The 19,169-nt window shown below is 37.1% G+C and overlaps 1 protein-coding gene across 4 annotated transcripts in view; it reads right to left on the bottom strand.

Moving 5' to 3' along the window:
* dgki (diacylglycerol kinase, iota) overlaps positions 1-17,446 on the bottom strand; it is a 35,397-nt gene extending 17,951 nt beyond the window's left edge. For 2 of the 4 annotated variants that reach the window (XM_016665033.1, XM_016665035.1), the window contains exons 1-19: positions 17,307-17,446; positions 14,383-14,478; positions 12,716-12,790; positions 12,499-12,555; positions 12,349-12,414; positions 12,200-12,268; positions 11,282-11,398; positions 10,887-10,961; positions 9,661-9,756; positions 9,501-9,583; positions 8,015-8,075; positions 7,210-7,323; positions 5,230-5,355; positions 4,900-4,978; positions 4,570-4,625; positions 3,929-3,991; positions 2,474-2,547; positions 1,165-1,276; positions 994-1,080 (exon numbers count right to left, since the gene is read on the bottom strand). In XM_016665033.1, coding sequence (XP_016520519.1) covers positions 994-1,080; positions 1,165-1,276; positions 2,474-2,547; positions 3,929-3,991; positions 4,570-4,625; positions 4,900-4,978; positions 5,230-5,355; positions 7,210-7,323; positions 8,015-8,075; positions 9,501-9,583; positions 9,661-9,756; positions 10,887-10,961; positions 11,282-11,374 — 1,119 coding nt within the window. In that variant the 5' untranslated portion in view covers positions 11,375-11,398; positions 12,200-12,268; positions 12,349-12,414; ... (2 more) ...; positions 14,383-14,478; positions 17,307-17,446. Of the gene's footprint in view, positions 1-993; positions 1,081-1,164; positions 1,277-2,473; positions 2,548-3,928; positions 3,992-4,569; positions 4,626-4,899; positions 4,979-5,229; positions 5,356-7,209; positions 7,324-8,014; positions 8,076-9,500; positions 9,584-9,660; positions 9,757-10,886; positions 10,962-11,281; positions 11,399-12,199; positions 12,269-12,348; positions 12,415-12,498; positions 12,556-12,715; positions 12,791-14,382; positions 14,479-17,306 lie in introns of those variants that run through there. The other 2 variants (XM_016665034.1, XM_016665032.1) reach the window with 2 other exon arrangements.
* Between the last annotated feature and the right edge of the window lie 1,723 nt (positions 17,447-19,169).

Here is a 19,169-nt window from a genome sequence, read left to right as displayed (position 1 = left end):
CACACACACACACACACACACACACACACACACACACACACACCACATTATTCTTCTTCAAAACTTCTCTGTAAAATAAAAACCATCTCAAGTAGAGATACTCAATATATGAAATCACTATTTTCATCTTTGCACAAATATATTTTAAATCAATATAATATTTTGGAGGGTCCAACTGCTTTTGATGCTTGTAGCAGATTTATGTTAAAGCTAAAAGAAAATTGTGATGACAAATTTAATTATAGAAAAAAAGAACTGCATTGCCATCACAAGTTTTAGAAATTGTATTGACGTTCTGCAGGCCTAGTTTAAAGTTTAAATAAAATGTCAATTTATTGGATGGATGGATAGAAAACAAAAAGTGGAAATTCAGGAAGATTAAAATTCATCACCTTGTAGAGCAGGAGAGACATGGAGAGAAAGAAAGATAAAGTGAAGGAAAAGGAGAACAACTGAGAGAGTAACAGAGAGAGACAAGTGGAGAAAGAAAAAAAAGACAAAGGAAGGGAAAAAGGAGTGAAGATTAAAGACAAACAGGGAGAAAGAAAGAGAGAGAGGGAGAAACAGAGAGTAATAGAGAAGTAATGTTTTTTGTGTGTATGTTTCAAACAACATTAAGTCATGATTTTTTTTAGTGGCCTAAAAAACTAAAAAGGTACGAAAACGAGTGAAAAAGCTTTTAAAATCCAAAAGAAAATAAGTCTGACAGACCTAAACGGCCATATATTGATCCAGACCATCTCAAAGAATTACAGGTTTAAATTTATTACATAGTTAGTTATTAATATAAAGCGGTACATGTTCACTAAATGCTTTTATTTTCAGCTCTGTTACGGTCGAAAAACAATAATAATCCTTCAGAAGGTTTACTGTTAATAAACCCTGGGAAGTAATTAAACATTAAATAAGAGACTTTAAACAAACTGTATTTTCATCACAATGGCGACACCTCCTGGTCATCACATGTAACTACATCCATGTTGGTGACATTACCTGAACAGGCACAGTCTTGTAAGTGGTGAGAACGACCTCTCTGCACTGGTGAAGCCTCTCACCGTGACCGCCGACCTGTAGCGCCGCCTGGTGGACGACACAAACATGCACGGTTTAGTAGAACGTCGACGTTTTTCTGCCGGCTGATGTTTTTTTTAGGGGTTTTCTCACCAGAGAGGCCATGGTAAAGCCGATGACCTCGATGCAGCCGTCGTCGTGGCGCTGCGGCTCAAAGTCTCGGTGGTCTCCGGTGTTTCCCCACGGCATGGTGCCAGCACAGTACCTGCATGTCACACGTCAAACACCAGCAGCTGTGACAGCCGTCTTCATGCTCCCAGAGAGGAAGAAGCTGCTCTTCCTCTGAGGACAGAAGAAGAGCAGCTTCTCTGAACCCAATTAACAGAGAGCACTTCAAGGATCCTGCTCCGGTTCAGGAGTCTAATCGTTTCTAAGAGGCCTCAGCAATCGAGTGGAAAGGACCAATTTAGAGAGCCGTTTGAAACGTCACATGTGACCTTTTGCATCAAGAAATAAAAATATCATAAATTAGTAGCAGAAATTAATAAATGTTTCCTAAAATTCTCAAAACTTTTAAATATTTAAATCAATATTAAATATGTAATCAAATACGGAGTTTTTTGCATCAATGTAACCCCCGTTTTTATTTTATTGTGTTTATTTTAGTGTACATTTATTTTTTTATTTATTATTATTTTACTTTTTTTTTAGGTGTTTTGCACTGGTATATGTAATCACTGTATGCAAAAATATCAATAAACATATTAATCAGAAATATATAATATAATAATAATGGTTTCTTTCTTGAAAAAAAAGTTTAAATATTGTATGAAATATTTAACCATTCTGTGCTCATTAAATAAATATTTCTGTATCAGTGATTTAATTAATAAATCCAAAACTCATTAAAAATGTGAAATATATAAAAACAATTAATAGAGCATATAAACATTAATAAAAATGTGTACTTGATAATAAATACATGTATTTATTATCAATATTATCATGCTTTCACATAAAATTAATGTGAAAGCATGCCAAAATGAATAATTATATTTTAAAAGATTGAATTAGAACTTTTATTTAATTATGTTATAATGCTGTATTGCAGCACTTCCTAACCGATATAAATTGGATTTTTTAAATTATTATCATTTTTAATGTTTTAATGTTGTATTTCTAAATTCATTATATGTAATTTTGTGTGATTTAACAATAAAAGTTGGGATTTAACTATGTTTTATACATTTTTCCAACATAAAATATAAAGAATAATATTTAATTTAGTGTTTTTATTTAAAAAGTTGCTATTTTTCTAAATATTTTATGATTTATATGAGGTTAGATTGCCTTTTATGCAATTGTTGAAGAGTTTAGCGAGATTCCAATGCAGAAAATATAAATGATCAACTTGAAGAAGTAAAACCTTCGATCTGTCTGGATGCGTTTGTGACCGACCCACCTGGGAATGTTTAAAAACACGATGCACTGAAACTTGAGCTCCTGGATTTTGGGCGTTAGATCCGTTCCATCGCACTGCAGAAAGCAGAGAGCCAGAGTCACGCCTGCACAGCAGAACCAACCAGAACCAGAGTTTGTTCTAGACCCGCCTTTTACTTTGACAGGCCGCTCAAACAGTAAGCTCACTTCCTGGTTTCTACTGTCAGATCACACAGCAGGGGCTCCTAAACACCAGTCATTGGTGCTGTAAAATATTTTTAATTCAACTCATAATAGGAGATAATCGAACTGTTATGACTGTTAAAGTAGCAGAGATTTAATGTTTTAGTTGTGAGGGGACGGGGACGCTTTTATGCCGAAGTTAAACACAGCTGAAGTCAGAAGATTACATAAACGCCTCGTGGGCATAAATGTGACATTAATTAATTGGTTTAAATGATTTATTTGAAGTGTTATTTTACTCCAAGCAGGAGTTAATGTGGAGCATCTGTAAAAAAACAAAACAGTAATGGCTCCCATTGGGAATAATAAAGACGCCATTAACATCGACTGCTACGCTTGGATTCAGTGTCAAGAGTAAACACTCTGCAAAAACATAAAATCTTAACAGGGTTATAGTCTGGTTTCTAGAGAAAATATCTTAGTACAAATGAAATAAGACAAAACTACCCTGTGGATGAAATAAAATGAGGAAAAGTATTTGATCTGTCAAAGCTAATGTATTGTCCTCATTGGTGTCACTGGACCAAACAACAATTTTACAGGTTGGACAGGTCTATGGAACATTTGTTATATTTTTTTAACAAAATTATTCTTAGATAATCAGATTTCGAGCTGTTTTAGGGCATCTTGTCACTTTAAATCCAAATAAGCAGCTACTGGCCACGCCCCCAATTCAACGTTTACACTTGCACATGAAAACGGCTGCACACAGATGCCCAATTATACAACCATACAGCTTTGAAAAGCAGAAGTACAGCCTTCTGCGCAGCCAACAAGAATGCAGTAAGTGCTTTCTCCATGCTAAGTCAACAAGAAAACATTTGTCTTTTCCAGCAGCCTTTGTACAGCGCAGTAAAACCAGCTGACCAAACGTGCTGGAGCTCCACTGGTGTTGCTAGGTAACAGGCGTCACTCCGTTGGGGTTGCTAACTTCGTCTGTATGTGCATTTTAAGAGCTTGGACTGCTTTTAGAAGCACCAGAAACCCAAATGGAAGTACAAAAATAACGTACGTTTTGAATAATAGATCCCATTTAAACCTGCTTTCTAGGCCGTGGACAGCTATTTATTTGTTTTAACATGGACTGAACGCGAGTGAGGAACCCCAGTGGGATTCCTCCTCAGGGTCAACCCCCAAAGAGAAGTTGAAGGACGGTGCGTTTAATCACCCAACTCAGACATGTCGACACGGAAGACGATACGAGCCAAGAGAGGAAGAGCGTGTTAACACTCACCACCACTCTGACGTGCTTCGACAAGTCCCTGGAGCTTCTCTGGAGGAAATCTGAGAACGCAGCCTGAACACACACACACACACACACACACACACACACAGGGGCAGATAAACAGACAGAAGAAGCCAATCAAACAGAATTACAGTTCATTACATTTCCCTCATTAAAAAGAGATAACTCCTCTGTACGTTTCCGCTTCAACTGCCGCCCGTCCTTTCTGACTTTCAGCTCATGTCTTGCAGAAAAAAGTCAGCTGGATGATTTTTGTTACATCTGTTCATCACTTTCAAGTTGATTTGAGTTCAATTCATCACCGGAAACAAAGCGGTATTCTGTGTGGTTTGTTTAGTTTTTCCTCAGAATGAAGGTCAGATGAATTATTGAGAGCGTGACATTTGTTTTGTGAGCGTTCTGGATGAATATTGCACAAGTCAGGCTGCTCATTATTGATAAATAACTTGGAAACTCCTTTCCCTTAAAGGCCAATGTTTAGCTGCTTTTGCGAGAAATCTCCCTCGATTTACTGTTCCTCATTCTGGCAGGGCGTGTGACGGTCATTAAGGCAGAATTACAGCAAACTGGAGGCAAATGTAAACTGTCCAGTCAAAGTTGGTAAACAGTTTGTCATGGAGGACACTTACGCCGGCGTAGAACATCTTGTTGCGGAAGCGACTGTTGAATTTCTCTGGGTTGGCCTCTGGACGAAAAATGGAGGAAAATTCAATCAACGTGTGCAGAAAACATGGAGAGTTCAGGGATTTAACAAAACAATCCAACAGAACCCTTGAATATTAACACTTTGTGATGTTTTGGAAACAAACTACAGTGGGATTTAAACATGAAGAAGTGCGTTATCATGAAGTGTAAGTGGGGCTTTAAACGTTTTAGCACATCAATTTGACAAAAGTACATTGAAAATTAAAGTCTGAAGGGGTGTGAATACTTTTGCGAAGGGAATTTGTGAAACAGACCTCTGGACTCGTGGAACTCCAGCGTGACGTGAGCGTCGAAGCCGAGGCTGAAGTAGTTGTTGAAAACATTCAGAGGGAGCTTAAAAGGAACAAAAAATATATTTAAATATCAATATGCAAACTTTTATAATTGGAAATTTATAAAAAAGTAAGAAAATAATTGGCCAGAGAGGTTCTGGTGCAACACATAATCAGTATTTACACATAAAATATGCAAAAATAAAAACATTTAGAAGAAAAAAAAAAAACATCTTTACATATTCTTTGATCTGAAAAACATGTTTAGGAATAAATCCAGGTCATTTTCTGGCTTGACCCTTGACCCCCGACCTTCTGAGTGCCTTCTTCTGGCTGGACCGCAGTTTTCTCCACCAGCAGGTTCCACCTGTCGAGCTGCACCACCGAACCGTCCTCAACGTGACACAAAACCTTCGACACGGGCTCGTCCGTGTAACCCTGCAGAGAAACAGAAACAACAGCAAGAAATCAGGTTCCTTCTCATCTGAATTCAAATTTAAATATGAAGTATGAATAAATGTCAGTTGTATCCCCAAACAGAAAGAGCTAGAAATGATTTAGCGTTCATTAAAGGAGTGCTACATTTAATTTAGGAAATAAAGTCTTTATTTTGTTTGCATCTTTTCTAATATCTTAGAAGGTAAGCTTAAGTGCAAAATGTGCCAATTTTTTCTGATTTCCTCAAAGACACTCCGACTGCAGAGAGCTAAAAAGGACAACCTCACTTTAACACAGACCTGCAGGAGCGATAAAGACGAGAGTATTAAACCAGACGTCTAAAAGAGGAAAGAAGAGAGGAGGAAGTATGAAGAAAATGAAGCAAGGAGGGGATTAGGAAATGGGAAAAGATAAAAAGAGACGAGGAGAAAGAACAGCAGTCAGTCGTGTGCAGAGGATGAAAAGGGCAGAGCTCTTCCACATCACATATGGTAGCTAGAAATTGTCTCGGTCTAATCTTCTCTCGAAGCGTCAATCTCTCCGTGGATCAGAAGCATCTCAAAGTCATCTGGACATCCTCGCCGTGTCATTTCAGATCAAACAGCTTCGCTCTTACTGAGCTGAATCTTTAGAAATTAAACTCTGCTCATTAAAACTCATCTGTGCTGCTGAATAACACTTCCTAGTTGCTGACTAATACTATATCTACTTATGCAGAGAAATGGTCCATGTTTCGCCTCTCCTTTTGAGAAAGTATGAGAAACAAAGCACTGCTACGCTTCCAGTAGATTTATTAAAAAATTAAAAATAAAGGATGGAGTCTTTTAAGACTAACCAGTCCAACTGCAGAGACTGTCTCACCTGTACTGATATTCTGCATCAACCAAGAGGCTCAGAGTAACTTTGGAGGAGCTGCAGAGAGCCACAGCTCAGGTGTTGGAAGGAGATTTAGTGGAAGATTGACAAAAACTAAGTTTAACGAATGTTCTGGTCAGATTAAACCAAATTAAACATTTTGAAGCGCCGTGTGTGGAGGAAAGCTATTACTGTGCCCTGAACACATGGTGGTGGCAGCATCATGCTAAGGAAAGGATGTGTATACTTTCCCGTTGTAAAATTCAAGCATTTTCTAGACTTTTCCAGCATCTCAGTTTGGAGATAAAAACAAAACAAATTAACTAAAAAACATAGTTTAGCTTTGCTATTTTATGATATAATTTATCATTATTAATAATGTCTGTCTTTATGAAAATATCTGACTCAAACTGTAAATAGTTTCCAAATTTAGATTGAACCTTTTTATAAAACCGTGCTGTTAGAAAATCAAGAACTTTCCAAATCTAATTGAAACTCAAGTATTTTCAATGATTTGAACCACCTGTACAAATACTGCAAAATGGCTTAGTCAAAGTTCAGAAATCCAATTAGCGACCTGTGGGAAGAATACGTTTTGTTTTGTTTAACGTTCTTAACTTATTTTTGACTTTTGGGGATTTCATTCAGAACAAGCGGAACATTTTGAAAGGAAACAGGTAAAATATCAACTGTAACTAAATCTTCTGAGCTCGATGTGTCAGCGGCTTTGAGGAGGTCAAACAGAGGTCAAGGCTTGAAATGCTCCGGAAGAGCGCTCAGACATCCTGGAATGTGGGTTTCCCAGGAACTCCCAGAGGCGTTGGAGACGCAAACACCTGATTTATTTTCGGAACGCGAGATAAAAACAGAAACGACTTCGTTGCTGCTTGACAAACTTCACCTGCCGTGTTAAAAAAAAAAAAAAATCTCTGAAGCAACTGGAGGATAAAATAAAATCCTGTCTGCCATCTACTCTGCAACACAAGTCTGGAAACTCACCCCGCCCCAGTTGAGCGTCCTGGCGAGGTCATTTCCTGTTCCCAGAGGAAGTACAGCGACCGGAGGCTGGGGATTCATCTGCAGCTCATCGAGAGCGGACAGGATCCACCCCACCTACGGACAGAGGTGGGCAGTAAATACCTACACTTAGTTACAGTCACTTAAGTAACTTTTTCTATAAAAATTTACTTTTAGTGTATTTTAATGCAAAAAATACTCTAAAAGTCTAGTACTTTTTACAGTGGACACTCTACTCACTGTGAGTAATTTCACTAAATTAAGACAAAACAAAAAATGAATGAGATACAAACGCTTGGAATAACTTTACTTTGTTCTAACATACAGTATCTATTACTGACTGTAAGTATTACTTTATTATTTTATTTTATTTAATGTGTATAATTTTGTTGATGTCACTCATCAAAATGTAATGTTTGTTCAATTGTTGGTTGTTTGGTGTTTTATTTATAACTTTGTAATTTTGTCTTTTAGCTGTTAAGTAAATATTGTAATCTATTATTCTATCAATTATTCAGGCAATTAATTGACTAATTGGATAAAAGATGTAGATACATTCTTCAGATTTTTTATTAAAACACTTCATTTTTATACAAGAATAGAAATGCATTAAAAGATGCAAATAGACCAGCAATTAACGTTAACGTTTTTACTTTTACTTGAGTAAAAATATGTTAAAACGATATTATTTCTGGATACTTTACCGACCTCTGTCTACACAGAGGTAGAAATGCTCCAGGATCTTGGTAAACAATAAGAACTGGTTAAAAAATGAACGGAGTCTTACTGTGCCGTCTCCACCGCAGGCCAGGATCCGCAGGTTTGGCACTTTGCGATACAATTCCAACCTGAGAATTGAAACGGCAGCAGGATGAGAGACGGCTGCAGAAATAAATGAATTCCTCTCCAGACTCAGGTAGGCCTGTCACGGTAACAAATTTTGCCGAGCGATTAATTAATTGTCTAAAAAATTATTGCGATAAACAATAGTATTGTTTCAAGACCTTTTGACACTGATTTAAAGGAAATGACTAATAATACATGTGATTTCCTGCCATAGATACATGCACTTTATTTTCAAAAGAACACATAACACTGGAACTAATAAACTAAACTAAACAGCCAAAAACAAAAATAAAATGGATTCTCAGTCTCCATTAACAAAAAACGTACTTGAATAAAAACTAACCAACATAAAGCCAAAGTGGAAATAAATACTGCATTCAACCAAAAGAGGGCAGATTATGAAGTCTAAACTATATTGGTTTTCAGTAATCACTAGATTTAAATAGAGCAGATGGACACATCCGACTACGTGATGCAATAGTTCACACTACACAATTTTTTTGCCCCTATTTTTCCCTTATGACAATCTTAGATCGTTGGCCGCTGGTGATTTCGTAACCGATCATCCTGCAGTGTGTGGTGGGTTATGGTGGATTGTCGTTCTGCTCCGATCTAAATCAGGGATTTCCCCCGACTGGAAGCATCAATGCAGCCCGTTGAATGTGACAGGTAGCCAATCAGAAAGCGCAGATTCTCCTCCTGCTTTCTGAGGGGAAATTACGGAGGGGAATCCCAAACAGCTGACACGGCGGAACCCAAAGTCCAGTGGACATTGGAGATGATATGTGGAAACAACATTAATATTTATTCAACATTTCGTGCAGAATATAGAAATGACAAGGGGAGGAGTTGGAGCCAAATTGCTACCGCAGTTGATAAACCCGGTAACTTTTTAGCTGTTTTTCATTAACGTGACATAAATAGGTTAGAATGATTTTCATTCAGTCAGGACTTTACGCTGACTCTAGCCACTTGCATCACAGGTAGATTCTAGTAAAGCACTGATTAACCTGGTTTTAAAATGAATTAACTGGACTTGTAGCCATTATTTTGTGGCTGGACACCACACGGCATGACAAACCCGATCAAACCGTTATACCTAGGATTTCTGTCAGGTTTTGAAAACTAAGGAAGAGCACCAGAGTTGAGCCTTTTTTCATTCAGTGTCATCAACAGAAAGAAAAAAAGAGGAAGAGATAATAAAACCGATAATTAAAATGAGGTCAATAGGTTTAATTTATCGTGCAATTAATTGATTTATTGTTTATCGCGACAGGCCTAGACTGAAAAACCTAAAATCCTGCCCAGCTGGTGTTTAAAACATACCACAGATTTCCAGGCATCTAATAAAAAAATCTGAATTAAAGCCACTGTTTCAGTGTAGGAGATTCAGATCTTTTTTCTAGAGATTAGAAACGATTACTCACGCTTCTCTTAGTCCACCTTGTGACAAGTCGAACACTTGTCTGGGGTTTAAGATCCACATGAACATGTGCAGCAGCTTGGCACCCTGCAGGTGCAGACGTATGAAACAATGAGGGCTAAAAGCAGCGTGAGTGGATGAAAGGGGTAAAAAGATTCACCCACCTGGTTGCCTCCGCTCTTGGGATTGACAAAAACCAAGACGGGTTTCATGAGGGGAGAAGGAAGCGGTTTCAAAATGAACGGACGCCATTTAGAGTCCTGCAGACGGAGAGAAAAGTTTAAAAATCAAAGAAGTCCAGGCAGAGAGAATTCATTACATCTGGATTAAGAAATTTTTTAAAAAAGTTTCTATGGTTTCTTTTTCACCCTAATCAATAACTACATTTGTAAGACTATAACTTTTAAACATTGACATAAATAAACGAGTGCTGCAACTAACGATTATTTTAGTTGTTGATTAATGTATCAATTAATCGTATTTTAAAAGTATGGTACTTTCTGCAGATTTTTTTCAAGTAATATTAGAAATACATTGAAAGGTGCAAATAAACAATTATATTCCTTTATAAATTAAGAAAATAAAAATTTTATTGTCTATAATGCAATAACACAACCTTGCTGTAGTGAACGTTTGATCATTTGTAGCAAAAATTCATCTGCAGATAAAAAAATTGTCTAACATGAACACGTGAAAAAGAAAGACACTTTTCAATTAGCTAATTAATAACTGGGTAGCAAAACGTGCATAACAAAAGATTTTATTTACATAATTTGAACCGAGTGAAGCTAAAACTGACCAAAAGAGTTCGAGTTAAAATGTATCTATAGACAGATAAGTTTGTTTTTATCTTAAATGTGAAACATAAATAAAATTTTGTCCAGTTTTTGATTACTTACCGTTACTGAGTGTGTTATTCTTCCAGTAAAAAAACGTTTTTTATTCTGTACACTCCAGGTAACGATTAATCAATTCCCAAATTAGTTTATTATTTTAATAATCAATTAATCACAATTAATCTGATTAATCACAATTAATCTGATTAATCACGAATAACACGATTAATCACGGTTAACCCGATTAATCATTTCAGCCCTAAAATATGCAATGAAAGAGGAGAAAAAGTTAACTTTAAATAATTTAAAAACGTAAAACGAACATATTTAAACCTGATGAAATTATATTTTAACATTAAATCTAAAACTAAATGGAGAAGATATGTGTGAGAATAAAGAAACTGATTTAAAAAGACATTAAATCCTCTTCCAAACTGAAATAAGATTTCAAACACTTGTTTCTGTGTCAACACACGCACTTTAAAACCATAAACACATTTTCTTTGCTTGTTTGCTAAAAGCCACTGGATCAATAGGAGCATTTTCTCACTCACTTCCAGTCCTTTCTTGCTCGCCCTACGTTTGAAAGACGTCCGTTTTTTCCTCCTGGCCGAGTTCTTCAGCGAGCTCTGGGACACGGAGAGTTCAGATGTTAGTTCGCTGTCACCGCATCCACGCTGACGCTGATTAGAAGAGCGATGAAGCATGCGACGTGTCTGCGGGAGACATTTTTCTGCGCTGGTGCGTGTGTGAGGGAGACTCAAACAGGGGCCTAAACTCAGGCTTCCCTCAGAGATCAGACGTACGTCGGATCACATCGCATCACACCCAGCAGCCTCCGACAGGCCGCTTTTCAAATTTAGCCCCAACGAGGTCGCTTTGCATCATCGTCACCGGATGACAGCGGGTGAACTTGATCAACTGCAGGGAAGGAGGGCCTCTTTCTCACCTGTGGTTTCCTGACTTTGATGATCCAGGAGGGAGGGACGATGACTCCGGCGTGGGCCCCCAGCGAACACGGCTCCTCGATCTGGTGCAGCATGAAGCACGTCACCTTGTTGTGGAACTGGAAGACAAACGGACGTTAGCTTTTATTCATCTCCAAGAAAAAAAAACAACACACATTTCATTTCAGTATTAGACGAGTAGATCATCGTAATTGAATCTTAACACTTGCATGCATCACCTGCCTCAAGTCTGGAACAAATTGACATTAGCAAAGAACGACTTATTAAATTATTAGGGGTTGCTAGGCAACAGCACAGTGCCCGTCCATAGTGACTTAATAATCAGGAGGTTTTTCAAATGACTTGTCCAGGCACCAAAAAACATCAACTTATTGCCAAAAGGTGACCTGCTTCCTTGAACAGGTTACATTTTTTGCACAAAATTATTCTTAGATTTGTTGTATTAGGGGTTTTTGTCACTTTAAATCCAAAAAAACTGCTACTTTTTTTTTTTTTCCACTCAACGTTTACACCTGTATGTGAAAGCAGCTGCAAACAGATGCCCAATTATACAAACATGCATCTTTGAAAAGCAGACGTGGAGCCTCCTTCACAACAAACGAGAATGTAGCAAGTGGTTTCTGGATGGTAAGTCGACAACAAAGCACTTGTCTTTTGTACAGTAAAACCAGCTGGCCAATCGTTCTGGAGCTCAGTGTGGGTTGCTAGGTAACGGGCTGGGCTTTGCTAGGGTTGCTAGGTTACGGGCTGAGCTTTGCTAGGGTTGCTAGGTAACTTGCTGGGCTTTGAAGTAGGAATGTTCTTTAGGAACCGTAAATTTCACAACAGTGAGGCCTATTGTTTCTCATCTTCTTCATTTTTATTTAGTTTTGTTGAAGATGAATGATGAGTTTCCTTACCGCCTGTTTACACCAAGAACAACTGATGGCGATTATTTCTTTACTGTGGAAGAACTTCTGCTGAAAACTCTGAAAAAACAAACATTCACAGTGAGTTTTTGGTTCTTTATAAGGACCGCAGGAACATTTCTGTGTGTTAGTGAGCCCACCTTCCCACACTGTTTACATTTCCCCTCCTGACGCCGCCTGTGGACCCAGTGGTGTCTCAGTACGTTCTGTTGGCAGATAACGGCGCTCAGAGCTGCGATTCCTCATTTTTACAGCCACACACACACATGTTGACATGAAGAAACACTCACGTCTCTGAGGCATCGGGACCCTCCCTCCTTGAAGGTCGGCTTGCATCTGAAGTTAATCTGAACAGAGACACAGACCACAGTCATGAGTCTGAAAGCATTCATCTGCGGCTCGACAGAATTTGAAGGGAACAAGATTGGATTGAATTTAATTCAAAGGAAATAAACGTCGGCCTTGAAGGATGAGCAGCTGAAGCGTGTTGGTGTTTGTGAGCCGCACCTTTTCTAGCTGCTCTATGCAGCCGGTGTGGACTACTATCTTGCAGGCGGCGCATTTCCTCCTGGGGGCCGACTTCTTAAAGGAAACACAGGGAGCACAGAGCAGAGTGAGACACAAAGCCGCTGAAAATACGAGCAGCGAGGAAAAAACGAGTCATTTATCACCTGGTAAAACACAAACACTTCAGATGTAAGAGGGCAAGTCGCCTTCATGAACTGGTACTGCACGGCTACATTAAAAGCATTTTACTCTAGTTTCCAATGCAAATATCTCACTGCACTTGAAATAAGACAAAACTAACTTTCAAGAAACTTTTCAGCAAAAAATAAAAGTCATTAATTTCTTACTATTAATAAAAAACACACTAAGTTATTGGTGAAATAAACCACCGGAGGAATTAGACACTTTTAACTCATAATAAGGGAAAAATATCTTGCTTTACTGGCAGATTATTTCACTTATTACTACAGTTTGATCAGGAATTATTGATTTAAAATAACGTTGGAAACATTACTTGAAAATTAGTTTTGTCTTATTTCAAGAAACTCGACTAAAAATACTTAAGACTTTGTCTGCTAAATATTAAACTTTTAATAATCATACTTGTTTCTCTCTTTTTAATTGCATAATAAACAGAACAGTTTATTTTATGGCTTATTGTTACACAGGAACAAAACAAAACAGTTTTAATTTAGAAAACTTTGTGGTCAATGTTGCCAAAGGTTTGGACACCACAGCTTTAGCTGCTTTCCTAAACAACTACAAACAAACCTGAGAATATTTTACTGTTCCCACCATAACCTGTTAAAATTGCTGCACATTTAAAAGAAGGATAGTTTCAGTTTTCATCTGATTTAACTAATTTAACCCACAAAGACAAATCCACCTGGACGTCAGAGAAATCTCACAGCGAGCCGCAGCGTTTTCTTCTAAACATACTGTAATTGCCGAGCTGTTGTGAACGCTCACATGTGTCATTATTTTATTGTGAAAAGTGAAGGTTGTTTCTCTGCTCTTTATGCTAATAGCTGCTATTCTCTGCTGGAGGACAGAGTTCACAAGGCCTACAATTTAAACGTGTTGTTGAACCTCTCAGCAGGAATGTTTCACCGCTGTCAGTGATGTGAGTGAAAATTAAACCATTAAACAGTCAGAAGTATTTGTAGTACTTTATTTTAAGAGCTGTGCATAAGGCTGACGTAACACCTGCCACAAACACGAAGGAGTCTTCAAAATGTTTAAGACTGTTGTAATGAAGGTAAATAGTGACGCTTATGCACAGCCCTTCAGATAAAGTGTTAACTTTAATTCAAACAAAATACATTTCTTTCTCCGTCTTTGTTCGGATCATAAAAATATTTAAATCAAATCTCAGACGTTCTGTTCTGCTGCAAAAAGTAAAACTGCAATAAGGATAAAACAGTTGTTTAAGCTCAGAGCAGATTTAATATTCATGAATTCCCAGCATTAGTATTCAGTTCAGACGGTTTCAAAGTTGAAATTATTTATAATTCAGTGAGCGTGGAATGTTTTTTTTGTTTTGTTTTTTTTTTAAGAAAAAGAGGCGGCTAACGGACCAGACAGCAGCAGAAATATGATCCTAGGAGAAGCACCTGCTTCTTTGTTCCCGTTTCCCTCCTGCAGAGACGTGATCAGTCTCTACTCACCGCAGTCTTCAGGAGACACGCGTCCTCCCCGAGGTAGCACAGCTCTCCCGAACAACTCGTCTCCGTCCATAAGTGATCTCCGTTCCCTGCGTTTTCCTGCAGGAGGAGAAGAGAGAGGGCTGAATTATCACTTAATAAGGCGCCGCGCTCCGTCTGCACGTCTGCATCTTTAAGTGATTGTTGTTCGGTCGTATATAAAACTGCTCAGAAACACTCGGAGGAGATTACGGCCAGTAAGTGTGTCGAGTGCATAAACGCTGCTGCTGCTGCTGAGTAGGTGGGTAATCCACGGCGTCTGGAAATCTGAGGTGTTAATGAAAACACTCAGGAAGTAGCGGCTAACGTCCAGCACTCAGAGAGCAGCTCTGTATGAACATATGATGGCGGGAATTTAACAGAAAAAATCCCAGAGGAGTTAAAAAGTAGACGTCCAAGGAGCAGCAAAAGCAAATGAGGTGGATTAGCAGAGCATGGCAACAACTGGACATTTTACTGTGAAATATTGTCTCTGTTGTCTGCATACTGAGCTGTTAGCATGTCCTGACAGTCATGACTCTGTCAAACAACAAGTCTTCAGTCAGAAGCTTCTTCTCATATCCTGCTATTCTGACTGCTACTGGAGAGCCTTCCTGCCCACAGATGATATGAGTAACAAAAACATTTATTGTCCCTTTAAAGTATTTTTAATCGAATTTGAACTGAAAAGTCCTTGTTGGTTGAAGAGAGGGTTGCAACTAATCGATTAATCGGTTAAAAACATATACACATTCTGCTTATTTTTTAAGACGTTTTTACACAATTATAGAAAAAACTAATTAAAAGTTGCAAATAAACAACTCGGTTTCTTTTATTAAAGAAGAAAATAAACATTTTATTGTCTAAAATGCAATAGCAGCATTCATTTAGTGAAAGCATCTGTGTCGGGCTGATCTGTTGAACATTTTTTGGATTTGCTGATTAATAATTGGAGAGCAACGTTGCTAAATGGGAGACATTTATTTTATTTTATTTTTTTAAACATAATTTTAACCAGGTGAAGCTAAAACTGCCATTTGAGGAATTTTGGGTAAAACATATTTACAAAGTTTTTTTTTTTTGTTTTTTTTTAAATCCTAACAGCAAAATGTATTATTTTTTTATTTTTTTTTTTACAGTTTTGACAAATGGTCTTTTTTACGACAGTTAATGATTAATCGATTAATAAATCAATTCATTATAATTATTCTAATCTATCGTTTATGTTCTTTGAAAAATGAATTAAATTAGTTGTCTGCATATTTGAATGAATTTCTAATATTATATAAAAAAAGAGGTTAGAATGAAAATTTACCTAAATATGCCAATTTGTTTAACCCAATAAACTGATTAACCACTGGGGAAAAAAATTGAGGACAAAAAATAAATAATTTTAAAAAAAATCAACTCTTTTATGGAATAGATGTAAAATATCTCTGACTAAAGCTGCTTCCAAGAAAATAAAATTTGACCAATTCTTCACCGCTGTAAGTCGTGTCCCATAAAGCTGCTCAATCAGTTTCAGTGATCATATTAAAGGTAATTATATGTATGTATTGTTATGTAACTGTGTGTGTGTGTGTGTGTGTGTGTGTGTGTGTGTGTGAGTGTGTGTGCATCATGCAGGGATTTAAAGGTCAGTGAGGATGTGCTGAAGCGTCTCTGCAGGACGCTCCATGTGAGCCCATAACAGTTTACACATTCTCATCAATAATAAAGCACTTTGTATTTACAGTTCATTAATGATATGCAACGCCTTGAGAGCTGAATTACTCACTGCAGAACATATTTTAAAATGGAATTCCACCTTCAATTCTTATATTACTTGGGGGAAATTTGTTTCCTGAAGTCACCAAAGAGAGAAATTCCTTTATTTTTAATAGTTCAGTCAGGAAGGGACAAATACGAGTAAAACTCTAGGAATCCGTCATGGAGTTTGTGGCGTTTTCATCCTCCAGCATCACTGGAGCATTTTAGATATTCATACTTTATTTTGTCCAAATTTCTGAAACTTTTAATCAACAATCAGTCACTTTGTTTCACTAAGGAGGAAGTAAAACACTGTAAAACATTTGAGCCTCATTTAGTTGTGTCTACTATCTTCTACTCTCCAAGTCAAATAAATTTAGCCAGTTTTAGATTTTGAACACAAATGTGTGAGTTCGTGAAAGATAAACTTACAGTAAAAAGTTTATCTATTAATTTTGTCAGACCTCCAAGAGTCTAGAGCTTTAAAAGAAGTGAAAGAAGAGAAAGGCAGGAGTGGGAACTATTTCCCAGAATGCTTAGTGGCATGTTGTTTCATTGATATCAATTATAGAAAATATGATTTCAGACCAGATTTAACAGCTTTAAATTGTAATATGACAAAACCTTGTGATTACTGCCATCACACCTCCTCCTGCAGATCCACACGCTTCAGGTTTTAGAGCGTCGTCTTTGCAGGAAGTGAAAGGTAAGGGGATTTACCTGGAACTAAAAATACCAGCTCAAACTTTTTGTTGACTTTTGGAAGGTTTAATGTGTTGTTTCGAGTACTTTCCGTTGCCTCTTGACATTTTTTCGTTTTAAAGCAGCTTTGCAGCGTCGTGATTCATGTTTTGTAAATAAAATCCATTAAACTCTGGAAAGAGAAACAGATGCTGGAAAAGTCATATGTTGAGAAACGGTGACAGGTAAAACTTTCTCTCCCACACTGCTTACACATCGTCCTACATTATTAATAAAGAAGAGGAGAGAAACCGCTGGGGTTTTTTTTTTTGTCTCCACAGAAACATAATGCTGATAAAATGAGATTGTAAATGTCAGGCAGTGACTCAGAGGAGAAACTTAAACCTAGACAAGCTTTTTGCACAATTAACAGAATAAATGCATGTCACTAAGCAGATTTGTGATGCTGAGCGTCTGACCGTCCAGTCCACGCAGGTTCGCAGATCCTTGTTTGGTCCGTTGGACGCCGGAGGGAGCGAAGGCTGAGGCGGGCCGAGGTAATGGAGGCCTGATCTGGAGATGGCTTTCCTGCATTCAAGAAGGAAAAAAAAAACACAAGAAAACACTTTAAAATATCATCATTTTTATAATAATAATAATAAAGAGAAAAGCTGCAGTGGTGACAACGCAGAAGTGAACAGTCACGCTCGCATAATGACACAGAGTGGATGAATAACTGTGAGAACTCGGTTTCAGCGTGATTAAGTCCGTAAATTATTTATTCATAATTTTCCGGCTCAGCTGCAGATATTTGTTTGAGGCGGACTGGGAACAGCTTGGTGGAGCGACTGCCAGCAGCACTTCATGGCGACGCGAAAGAGAGTCGAAGACGGATGACTCAGCACGCGCCTCTTCCTCTTTTTACCCGCTCAGGTTTAGTTCATCTTTACACGTCCGTCTCTCCAGCAGTGATAACATCTATGATAAACTCTACTTATGCATGATGCTGCTATTTCTGTCCCAATATTGGAAAAATATATTTTTCTATAAACCAACAACTGAAAAAGACACTTAGCAACAAATCTTGCCCATTTTTATTTATTTTTTTACTTTATGCAACAATATGATAACGATATGCCACAATAAATTTTGCTGGACGATAAATTGTCCCAAGTTATTGCGATAAACAATAATATTGTTGCTTTGAGACTAATTTCAATTTATATTATGATAAAGGCATAAGAGATTATCAAAGATCAATAAACTTAAAACTCAAATGAACAAAAAAAAAACCACAAAATAAATAAACAAAGCAACTGAAATAATGCATTTTGAAGTTTCTATAAACATTATTAAGGGCCAGCTGAGACCAAATACAGAAAAGAGAAAATCGATAAGTCATATAAATGGAAATTATTGCGCTTGCTTTAATTTATTATGCAATTAATTGATTTATTGATTATTGCGACAGGCCTAGATAACAGAAGTGACAACAGTATGGCTGTGATTGTGTGCAACATAAATTATAGCCCCACTGATACAAATACTGCTCTTGAAAAACATTCCCATTTGTAATACACTGCCTCAGGACACATAAAGAAGTGGGATTTGTATCACTAAACTGCGCATGGTAACTATATTTTCAAATTAATTGGTATTTATTGATACTTTCATTGCACAACCAGTGCAGAAAATAGTAAAACTATCAACTATCCCAACAATAAGGGCAGTTTTGTGTTTTTTAAACATCATTAGTTGGAATTTATTGTAACAACAACAAATCAAAATTCTTATAAAAATAAATTTATCAAGATAAATCATAAACGATGCAATAAATTCCAACAACTACTTAAAGGATTTTATGGTCAAGACAGTTTTCAAGTTTAATAATGGCTTACATATTAGTTTAATATGTACATATTAGTAATGGCTAATATGCATTACTAGAATTTGCATTTGTTAAGCTAAAATTCAAAATGTATAGATTTACGATAATATGTAAGATATAATACATACGTCAGATTTAAGGAGACATTTTTAAATCACTTACTAAGGTCTAAAAACATTGCGTACACATTTTATATCTACTATAACTACTTCTTATTTCACAAAGGAATTAATAACTTATTTTTAACTGTTATTTGAGCTTAACTGAACTAAATGTAATTTATATAGAAATTAATTGAATATGAACCGAATTATTTGCATGTGCAACACAGTTGAAGTTTTTCCACATTCATTTCTGGCAGCGCAAACCTTCACAGATCCGAAGGTTTCCTGAAACTAAAGACGACTCTCTGGACTCCAGCTGGAAAACAAACGAGTGGAAAAGGTTGTCCGAC

Source organism: Poecilia formosa, unplaced genomic scaffold, assembly GCF_000485575.1.
Source record: "Poecilia formosa unplaced genomic scaffold, Poecilia_formosa-5.1.2 Scaffold542, whole genome shotgun sequence".
NCBI classification, from domain to species: domain Eukaryota; kingdom Metazoa; phylum Chordata; class Actinopteri; order Cyprinodontiformes; family Poeciliidae; genus Poecilia; species Poecilia formosa.
The sequence above is the reverse complement of the archived record's forward strand: the minus strand, read 5'-3'. Positions and strand labels throughout refer to the sequence as shown.